This window comes from Aptenodytes forsteri, unplaced genomic scaffold (assembly GCF_000699145.1).
Source record: "Aptenodytes forsteri isolate BGI_AS27 unplaced genomic scaffold, ASM69914v1 Scaffold254, whole genome shotgun sequence".
Classification (NCBI taxonomy): domain Eukaryota; kingdom Metazoa; phylum Chordata; class Aves; order Sphenisciformes; family Spheniscidae; genus Aptenodytes; species Aptenodytes forsteri.
Window position 1 is genome coordinate 138,158 of NW_008794459.1, and position 10,498 is coordinate 148,655.

Below are 10,498 nucleotides of genomic sequence, written 5' to 3' on the forward strand. Positions count from 1 at the left end.
GGGGGGGGGAGCCTGCCGGGACAGGAGAGGTCAGGGACAGGCGCAGCGGGAAGAGAGCTCGAAGCAAGACGCGTGTGATGACCGGGACTGATTTAACATGGCTTTGACCCCGGCTGTCTGAGGGCAGCAGGGCTGCGGCCGAGGGCGCGTGGGAAGGTTAAAGGATGAACGGCCGTGGCTGAGGGCGAGATCGCAGCCGGCGAGCGTTGGGACTGAGCTGATGGAGAGCCCTGGGCCAGAGGCGGGCTGCAGGGCTTGACAAACCGCTTGTCCCGGCTTGCCCGACCTGATGAGCAACGGCTTTATCGTTGTGCAAGGTGCGGGGCTTGCAAGGTCCTGATCCTGCATCCAGAGTCTTGCCCGTAAAGGTGCTGAGCGCTCGGCTGGGACGGTGCTGGATGCGGAGCTGCGGTGCACTCGTGGTGCGGTGGCAGCGGAGTGAGGACGGGGCCGTGGGGTGCAGCGGAGGAGCGGCAGCGGGCAGCACGCAGCGCCCTCGCTACGTCAGCGCTGTCCTGTGCGGCAGCTCTGAGCGTGGCCCAGGAATGGTCTGGATAGATGTACCCCACCGAAAAGAGCTCACGTGCCTTTCCAGCCAGATCAGTCTTGCGGTCTGCAGCACAGCGCGGGACGTCCCGCTGCCCACACGTCCCGCTGCCCGCACGTCCTGCTGCGTGCGGGCCACTGCTCTGAGCGCGTCCTGCTGCGTGCGGGCCACTGCTCTGACCCTGCTCGCTGTTGTACGTGGGTCTTGGGCTTCCTGCGTCTCCAGAAAGGTGCTTTCGGCCGCCTGTCCTTGATGCCCGCTCTAGGGCTGTGCGGCCGTTAAACACGGGCGTGAGGGGCCGTCTCTGCCAGCCGTACGCGTGCATCCCTGCCCAGGGCTATTTGGGGCTGGACCTTGCAGGAGGACAGAGAATCCCCGTCAAACGTTTGCTTGCTTGTTTGTTTTCAGGTCCATCAAGATGTTACAGGTACCGCTGCCCCTGGATCGAGATGGGATCCTCTTCCGGCTCCGTTTTACCACGCTGGCCGTTGGGACCGTGTTTTGCCCGCTCTTTGGTTTCCTTTTCTGTGTGATCTGGTCTCTGCTGTTCCATTTCCAGGAGACGACAGCGACCCACTGCGGGGTAAGTGACTCTCATCAGCAAAACGTCCTCCGAGGTCGTGGCTGGGGGGCTGGGGGAGGCGGGGGGGGTGGGGTGGCAGGGATCCTCTCTTCTTCTGGGCTTTCCTGCCAGATGGGATCCTGAACAAGCTGCTTTATTTTATTGTACTTGTGATGACTCGGGACTGGCAACTGAGGTTTCGGCTTTTTAAAAGGGACCTAGGGAAGTACGGACTGGTCGGGCTGATGTCTGTGCTGAGCATGGTGGTGGTGATTATGATAAGGACATGAAGCTGGTGAAGCTACAGATAAATGTACTGTCTTGTGGAAGAGTTAGCCCAGCTTTTATAAACGTTGATGGTGATTATGAGAAGGACATGAAGCTGGTGATTGTGGAAGAGTTAGCCCAGCTTTTATAAAAGGAGCTGCCGCCCCTCAGGTCTACTGGAGTTCTTCAGAGGAGTCACAAGCACGTGCCTGGGGAGCTCTGGTTGAGGGGGACCGCCTGGATTTCCAAAAGGGCTGAGATCGGGTTCCTCCCCAGGGCTTTCAAGCAGCCACGGCACAAGCGTGGATAAGCAGCTGGTTACAAGCTGGGAACAGAGGGCAGGAGTTAGGTGGTCATTCTCACACCAGCAGGAGATGACCCCAGGGCTTTATGGGGTCTGTGTTATTCCTCGTGCCTGCACGCAGTGGGGTGACACAGGCTGATGGTGATGCTGAGATCCTGGAGCAGGGATGGCGAGGCAGGCTGCTGAGGGGGGTGACGGAGCAACGAAATGCCAGGGCAGTTGGATTTGGAGAAATAAGTAACGTGCGCACCCAGCGTGTGGTTCTGTCCCCTCCTCGCGGCTCGGGTGCACGGGGCAGGGCAGCAAGGACGCTCAGAGGTGTCACGCAGCTCCTGTTCCTGGGGTGGTGAAGCGAGGGCTCTTCAGCTGCGCACAGGGAGAGACGATGGGCTGAGAGCAGGGAGGGGCGAGACAGAGACCTCTGAGGTCGCGGCTGGCCTGGAGAGGGCAGGCAGGGATCCACTGCACCCCTCTGCCAGTATGAGAAGTAGGGGATCTCATACGGAGGTGGCAGGTTCTGCCTGAGGAACCAGCCCCTTCTAATGCCCTGAGAGCAGCCGATCTGGGGAACGCCTCTCCGCAGGACACTGGGGGCACACAGTTCCGCGTGGGCTCCAGGGGAGACTGAGCAGGATCATGGAGGAGTGGATTACCTGGGGCATAGCAATCGTGGCTGGCTCGGGAAGTCCCCGAGCTGTGAAACTCTGGAGGTTGGGAGTTTATTCCAGGGCTGCATTGATGGCTTTCCTGCTTTTATGTTCCTCCCTGAACGCTGTCTTTGCCTGCTGTTGCTATCGGTTCTCTCCATTAGGGTTGGGCTAACAAAGCCGTGCACCCTCCTCTCCTCTCTCCCCAAACTTGGGGTTAGAGAACGCGTGGGGGACCACGACTGAGTAAAGGGAAGGAATAAAGGTCAAAAGTATAAAGCTAAGAAACCCGCGCGGGACCCCGAGCAGGGCACCCCAGCGCCCGGGGACTGTCCCGGCAGGGCTGGGGGCAGCGTGCTGGGGGCTGCGTGGTCCTGGGGGATGGACCAGGGCTGCTGCCACGTTACGTTCCCTGGCTTTTGAAATAGGAATAAACCGATTTAGGAAAAAACAAAACAGTTTTAAGCGTCTTGGAGAGCTATAAATACGACAATATGACACACCCCCTATGCCTCTCCCCGCGAGCCGCTGTCTCTCTTCCAGGTCCCTAACTACCTCCCCTCCATCAGCGCCGCCATCGGAGGCGAGACCCCCCAGCGTTATGTCTGGCGCCTCTGCATCGGCCTCCACTCGGCTCCCCGCTTCTTGGTGGCAGTCGCCTACTGGAACCACTACCAGAGCTGCCACTGCTCGCACCCTCGCTACCTGCGCTTGTGCCACTTCAACCTGCTGCTCAACCTGCTCGAAAACTTCGCCCTCCTTATTCTGACGTACGTGTCCTCATCTGAAAACTATGGTAGGTGTCTCCTCCCACGCTCCGCGCTGACCGTCGTGCCGGTGGTCTTGCTCACGGCTGCCGAGGCTTTGCAGAGCTCTGCTTCACGCCGGTGTTATGGAAGTAGTCAGTTCAGAGGGGAAAAAACAGCAAAAATAAAGAGGATCTATTAAAATTAGTGTTTATAGAGCAAAGTTATGTCCGTAATGTGCAGATAGCCATGTTCTTCCCAAAATTCTTGGTTGCTGATAATGGGCCGAAACCGTAGGCTGAATTTTTGTGTCAAGCCTAGGGTCAGACTTTAGCGCTTGGTTCCCGCTTGTCTGCAAGGCCGTGCTTAACACATCTCACCGCAGCTGAGCCAAGGCAGGTTAGTGCTCGTCCCTGCTGTCTGCTCTGTCTCCACTGCTGAGCTTTGGCTCTGAGCTGGCTTCCAGCCCACGCTCTCTTCCACCTGCGTTTTAAATACCCTCCTACAAAATTTTCTGGGTAAAATTTCCTGTGTTGACCCGAAAACAAAATCAGAATTTTTAAGGTTAAATCAGTGTGTGCAAAATATGGTCACGATAGGCTGGGAAATGCTCTTCTCCCACATGGTCTCGTTTGAAATGAATTTAAGTGCCAGTGGTGATAACCAGCCGCTGTTTAATCCTGAGATCTGGAGGAGGCACCGGGGATTGACTTGAGAGGACTCAAATCCACGAGCCAGCAAGGTGGTGCTGTTGCAGAGGAAACAAACCCAGTTCTGGGACTTGTCAGCGGGAGAGTCGTGTGTCGGCTGTCCCTGCGCGCAGCCTGAGGGTGATGATGATGGATATTGTGTCCGGCTGTGGGAGCACGCTGGAGAGTGTAGTCACAAAGTCTCACAAAGAGAGAGGCCAAGGCCAGAGCTCCGGGAAGAGAGGATTTGGAGTGGTGCTGGTGAGGATTTGGAGCGGTGCTGGTGAGGGGAGGTTGACAGAAGAGGGTTTGTCTCCTCGCAGCAAGGGAGGTGAGATGAGGGGGCAGGGACGCAGCTGATTTTGTGCTGAGAGTATCTTCCTACTCGCAATGGGTGAGGAAAACAAGCTCTCGAAAGGCAGACGCGGTGGGGGTCAGGAAGCCTCGCGACTGCTTAGAGCAGCAAACTGGAAATGGGCTGTGGCCACCGGAGCCCTCCGAGAAGGCCGGGAACATGCCTGCGGGGTTGAGGGGTCCAGCCCCAGCGCAGAGGACCAGGTGGGTGATTTCTGAGGCTCCTTCCAGCCCGCCGCCGCCATCGGAGCGGGGTGTCGCGCTGGAAGCGCAGAGCGCTGCGGGCGCTGTCCTGATGCCCTGCCAAAGCGGGTATTTGGAGACGTTGCATCTTGCACATCAAAACGGCAGGCTGTCCGGGGGAAAAACAGCTAACAAGTGCGTGAGCCCCAACAAGCTGACAGCTCTCTGCGCACGCCGCTTATTTTCCCACTCACGGGTGCTTCTGTCTTTCGCAGTGCGGTGGTTATTGCCTTTCTGCTCACCGCTCAGGAGCCGTGCCCAGAGCGGTCCGTGCCGGGGCCTGTCGCTGGCACACTGGCAGTAGGTCCGATGAAGCTTCCCACCATTTGGGTGCTCACTGGCTTCCGCTGGGTCTTCACCAGTAAGCCTGGTGGCTTCAGGGCTGCGGTGTCACGAACAGAGTCCAAGGACCTCCCCAGCCTTTAGTGTGAGGATGTAGATCCTCCAAAACGTGCTGTCTCATCTGAACCCCCAGACCACGCCAGGGTTTAAACAGACCCTTCCCCAAGTCCTGTTTTGTGAGCGTCGTGGAACCATTTGCTCTTCAGGGGAGAGCACAGCGTGTGGTAACCCCGAGCTGCAGGGCTGGAGCAGGTTCGGAAACCGCAGGTCCGTGTGCTGCCGAGTTGAGTGAGCTGGGACGGCTGGACGTGAACCTCCAGCTGATGGAGGTCTGTGGTCTAGGGGATGTTCCTGTCCAGCTCACCTTCCTCGTCTCCTGCCAGCACTCCCTGTCCCCAACGGCGAGGCATCCCGTCACCACCCCTCCTGCCTCTGCCGGCGTCCCCGGCTGCCTGCACCATGGCAGGGGACTGCAGACCACCTGCCAGTGGGGCTTCTCCCACCCGTCAGGACTGGGAGCACGCCCTTAGAGATTCAGATGCTCTTTTGGGGTTTGGATACCTCAAAGCACGTTGTCACCCGAATGGCTCTGCCTGCGCCTCGTTTTGCGGCCGATGGCTCTGCCCGGCTTGTGCAGAGCTTTGTGAGGGGGAGACTGAGGCGCAGCAGAGCGGCTGGGCAAAAGCTGCGCTGAGAGCTGAGGCTAACCCACTTTTCTCAGATCCTTATTACAGGCTAATCTCAGGTTTGTGGGGAAAGTTTCAGACCTTAGCTGCCGTGTTGAGGTGAGAACAGGCTCAGGTTAATCATCTCTGCAGGGCACTGCTCACCTCTTCACCTCTAACAGCTGCCTTTAGCATCGCTCCTCGCGTGGTTTCCCTTCGCCTGGAATCGAGAGGGGAAGCAGGGAAGATCATTTCTTGTGTTCAGGTGATTGGGAGTTCAGCCCGTGGTTCAGTTCCTGGAGAAGAGGCTGGGAAACTCTTTTAAATAGAAGTACTCATCTGAAAGTAACTCGCCTGCAGTTGCATGGGCTTTGTGTGTGGCTTTGGGGTTTCGTGAGCTGCTCTGGCTTAGTGTTGCTCCAGCTGCATTTCCAGCTTGACCCTAAATCTGCGCTAGTTCAGTGACGCACGAGATGGCCTCGGTGCTGGTGGTGAGGCTGATGACGACTGTTAATTGGCAGGAGGACAGAAGATGTCCCTTTCTGGATCTTGGACTGGCTCACCCCCCTCTGTGCCTCAGTTTCCCCATCCCTAGAACAATAGTGGTGATGCTGAGCTGCTCTCAAGGGTGCCCGAGGTTTACAGCTGTGTGAAGCGATGGAGACTCTCAGACCAGGTGCCAGAGCACATAAACACCCTCCTGGCACCTTTGGAATAAGTATTCCAGCAACTCGCATCCCCCTCCAGCCCCGGGCTTACGGGGGGCCACGAGGCACGCGCGAGCAGCTGCGTCGTTAAATCCCCGTTCCCCTGCTCTGCGTGGGTGGGGGGGGGGGGGGTGCGGGGCCATGCTGTGCCTGTCTCCTGCAAAGACCCTGGTCCCCGGACCGCTGCTCGCGCTGGGGGCGCAGCATCTCCTGGGTGCTGGGACCCCCAGCAGGACCGCATCCTGCAGAAAGCAGTCCTTCACCCTCCCAAAGCCTGCCCCGCGTTCCCCTTGTGGTCTTGGCTCAGATTTAACAGGAAACCTGTTGTCTTGTTGATTCAGCAATCCACGAAAATGCCTTCATCGTCTTTATCACGTCGGCTCTGGGCCACATGCTCCTGACGTGCATCCTCTGGAGAATGACTAAGAAACACACAGTAAGTCCCGAGGTACAGAAACTTTCCTTCTTATCTCTGTGCAGTGCTGGGTGCTGGGGGGGGTCTCTCGGCTGGCGGTGGAGGGCTTTGGCTGTCGCTCGCTTGTGAAATAACCATAACCGGGTGCTAAAGGAGTTAACACCACCGGGTGCAACTGGGAAACACGGTCACCAAAATTCATGGTTTACCAAAACAAAGTGGGGAGGAATCTTTTAATTTCCTATTTTCTGGTTTTCGCTTAGAGCTGACATTTGAAAACCACCCATCAGTGTCCCCATGGGTCGGGTTTGCTGACCCCTTCTCCTTGCCTGAGGATGCCCGTTTCTGAGCTGAAATTGGTTTCTCTGTGCTGGGGAACCGGGAACCTGCCGGTGCTGCAAACTGGGAACAGCTGCCAGCAGCAGGCAGCAGGTGTTGTGTTATCCCTTTCCTCCAGGAATTGCCGCACTGAGCGGGCTGGCTGTGGGTCTTGTCCTCTGTGAGGGGGTCGGTGGGCTCAGGGACTCGCCGGACGTGCAGCGGGTCAGGCAGAGGATCCAGCCAGGGGCTTCTGGCTCCATCGGCTGGATGCAGCTTTGGTGCCGTGCTGGTTTGTGGCGTGAGTGCTGGACCACGGGCACCGGCACAGCCGCAGGCGGGCAGGGCAGGGCATTCAGCTTTGAAACTCCATGTGTGAAAGCTGCTTCTGCCCACGTGTGCCTCTTAGAATCATAGAATCATAGAATAGTGTGGGTTGGAAGGGACCTCTAAAGGTCACCTAGTCCAACCCCCCTGCCGTGGGCAGGGACATCTTCAACTCGAGCAGGTTGCTCAGAGCCCCGTCCAGCCTGACCTGGAATGTTTCCAGGGATGGGGCATCCACCACCTCTCTGGGCAACCTGGGCCAGTGTCTCACCACCCTCAGTGTAAAACATTTCTTCCTTTCATCCAGTCTGAATCTACCCCCCTTTAGTTTAAAGCCGTTCCCCCTTGTCCTGTCGCAACAGGCCCTGCTAAAAAGTCTGCCGTCATCTTTTTTATGTCATGGAATCATTGAGGTTGGAAAAGACCTCCAAGATCATCGAGTCCAACCGTCGACCCAACACCACCATGCCCACTAAACCATGTCCCTAAGTGCCTCATCTACACGTCTTTTAAATACCTCCAGGGATGGGGACTCCACCACTTCCCTGGGCAGCCTGTCCCAATGTTTCACCACTCTTTCAGTAAAGACATTTTTCCTCACATCCAATCTAAACCTCCCCTGGAACAACTTGAGGCCGTTTCCTCTCGTCCTGTCGCTTGTTACTTGGGAGAAGAGACCGACCCCACCTCGCTACAACCTCCTTTCAGGTGGTTGTAGAGAGCGATGAGGTCTCCCCTCAGCCTCCTCTTCTCCAGGCTGAACAACCCCAACTCTCTTAGCCTTTCCTCATAGGAGAGGTATTCCATCCCCCCAATCATTTTCGTGGCCCTCCTCTGGCCCTCTTGGCTTTGCCTGCGTCTCTGGGCTCCCTGGACCTCTCTGTCCTTTTCTCCTCGGGGATGCGTCTTGCCCAGCTGATCCCCAGTCCAACCCTCACAGTCCCCAGCACTAAATGGGGAAGGGTCCCCAGGGCTCCCTGGACTGTGTTGCCCCAGGAAGGTGATCGCTTTGCAAAGCAGAGACCTTCAGGGGAAACTGTCGGAGGTGTGTAGCCTTATCCCGGGGCCGGGAAGCTGCCGAGGGCTGGGAGCAGGTCTCTCCGAAGGGACTGCTTACAGGGGTACAGGGCAAGGTGGGTGCTGTGCTTGGGGTCTGCTCAGACGAGCTGACGGCTTACGGAGCAGGGTGGGTGCTGTGCTTGGGGTCTGCTCAGACGAGCTGACGGCTTACGGAGCAGGGTGGGTGCTGTGCTCGGGGTCTGCTCAGGCGAGCTGACGGCTTACGGAGCAGGGTGGGTGCTGTGCATGGGGTCTGCTCAGGCGAGCTGACGGCTTACGGAGCAGGGTGGGTGCTGTGCATGGGGTCTGCTCAGGCGAGCTGACGGCTTACGGAGCAGGGTGGGTGCTGTGCATGGGGTCTGCTCAGGCGAGCTGACGGCTTACGGAGCAGGGTGGGTGCTGTGCGTGGGGTCTGCTCAGACGAGCTGCCCGCGTACGAGCAGGATGAGCGCTGTGCGTGGGGTCTGCTCGGACAGTTGCGGAGAGCGCCTTGCTAAGGCTCCTCCATCATGTCTGTTTATTGTCCCCTTCCGGCAATTCACCGAGACCGTCCCCTTGCTGGCTTACTTCAGAGACCTGGAAAACAAGCTTCCAGCAGTTGTTTGGCTGCAAGATGCCCTATGAAAGGGGCTTTTGGAGATCCCAGGGTTCCCCCCTCTCTCTGGGAAGTGATCCATTATCTCTGGTGATAACGGGGATAATGGGAGCTCAGCAGTCACTCCTTGGCGGCTCTCCCACAACTTCCTTTATTTATTTTATCTTTTTTGGCTTGTCTTGGGTTTTTTTTTTTTTTCAAGAACTCCAAACCTCTGCATCTCTTCCCCCCCCCCAGCACTGCACCTCAGATGGTGGCTCCCCGAGCAGCAGTCACCCCCCGGGGAGCGCCTGTCTGCAGGTGTTGCACCTTTGCAGACTGTAGCATTGCAGCAAGCCCGTGAGTTTGGGTTGCAGCGTGTTAGCAGCAGCGCTAGCCCTGCTGTCAGCTCACGGGAGGGAAAAAACAGATGCTGGCTGTGAGCTGGGCACGGTGGCTGTTCCCTGGGCTGAGCTCTGAGCCTGCAGACCCCGATGGCCATGGGTACACGTCGCTGCGTGTAGCAGGGGCTGCAGGTCAGGACTGCGTCCCTGACCCATCACAGCATCAGAGCCGGAGCATTGGGTCAGGGAGGTGAGCAGCCTGCCTCTTAAACATCTGGCTTTTCTCTGCTGGTAATTCGGGTGGGTTTCTCCCAAGTTCAATGTTAGGGAACACCGTGAGCAAAGTCCCGCCAGCGGCGTTTTGACCCGGTGCGCCCTGTTGCCATCTGGCAGCACTTCTGCCTGCAGGTTGCCCTCCTCTGCCATGCCACCCGCCGGGGCTGGTTCATTACCCGCTCCCGAGGAGCTGAGGAAAGCAGGCGGGAGGTGCTGGCATGGCTCTCCAGAGCCCAGCCCGTGTGTCTGCACGTCCGCGGCCAGTCCGTGAAGCTGCTGTGGGGTGGTGGCCTTGCTGGGGCTCTGCTGGGGGCGCAGCCTGCCCCTGCGAAGCCTACGGGCTCGGTGTCGCTGGGTGCTGTCACCTGGGCTCTCGTGCACCCGCTGGCGCTGGAGCAGCCTATGCATCTCCTGCTCCAGCGCTGCTGGGTGGCTTGTTTTGGGCATGGGCCGAGGGGCACAGCAAACCCACCCCACCGTCCTGCAGGACTCATTTGGGCTGGGGGCTGCTGCCAAGCCGAAGCGTCTCTGGCCGTGTGCCGCAGGTGGCAACGAGGGCAAGGTGGCAGCTTGTCCTCGTTACCCTCTCCCCAATGCTGCAGGGCTCAAGCTGTGCTGTGGCGCTCCTCTGTCCTGGCGCACGTGCCCGAGCCCGGCAAAGGAGCATTTGCCCCCTCTGAGGACCTGTCGACCACGGCACATCCCTGGGTGGAAGTGCAGGGGGGCACGGTGATGCCCTGGCTGAACATGTCACCACCCAGCACGGTGCCTCCGCCTGGCAGGGCTTCCTCCTCCCATCTTGGAAAGGCCCTGCTGATGGAGGGGAGCTGCCTGCAGGGGTGCATGGTCCCTCCCAAAGCTGGGGGGGACCTCTCTCCCTGTGGAGAGAGGACCCCTTTGGGGCCAGCCCTGACCTGGAGCCAGGGCTCATCTGCCCCTGCCCGGGAGCGCGGTGTCCCCTGCACCAGCTCCCTGCGGGGTTGCGTGTCGGCAGATGGAGCTGTCGCCCGGGGAGCAAGGGTGACGGGCGAGTTCCTCCGAAAAGGAAAGCGCTGCGCAGTGGCGGCGCGGCTGGCAGAGGGGGTGGGGGTGGGGGGAGGGGGGCCGGGGGG

The 10,498-nt window shown here is 58.8% G+C and overlaps 1 protein-coding gene across 2 annotated transcripts in view; it reads left to right on the top strand.

The window, feature by feature from the left end:
• Positions 1 to 725: 725 nt before the first annotated feature.
• Positions 726 to 10,498, top strand: part of PGAP2 (post-GPI attachment to proteins 2) — a 17,609-nt gene continuing 7,836 nt past the window's right edge. Inside the window, exons 1-4 of one of the 2 annotated variants that reach the window (XM_009290874.2) lie at positions 726 to 776; positions 956 to 1,130; positions 2,871 to 3,123; positions 6,415 to 6,509. In XM_009290874.2, coding sequence (XP_009289149.1) covers positions 966 to 1,130; positions 2,871 to 3,123; positions 6,415 to 6,509 — 513 coding nt within the window. In that variant the 5' untranslated portion in view covers positions 726 to 776; positions 956 to 965. Of the gene's footprint in view, positions 777 to 955; positions 1,131 to 2,870; positions 3,124 to 6,414; positions 6,522 to 10,498 lie in introns of both variants that reach the window. The other variant, XM_009290873.2, reaches the window with a different exon arrangement.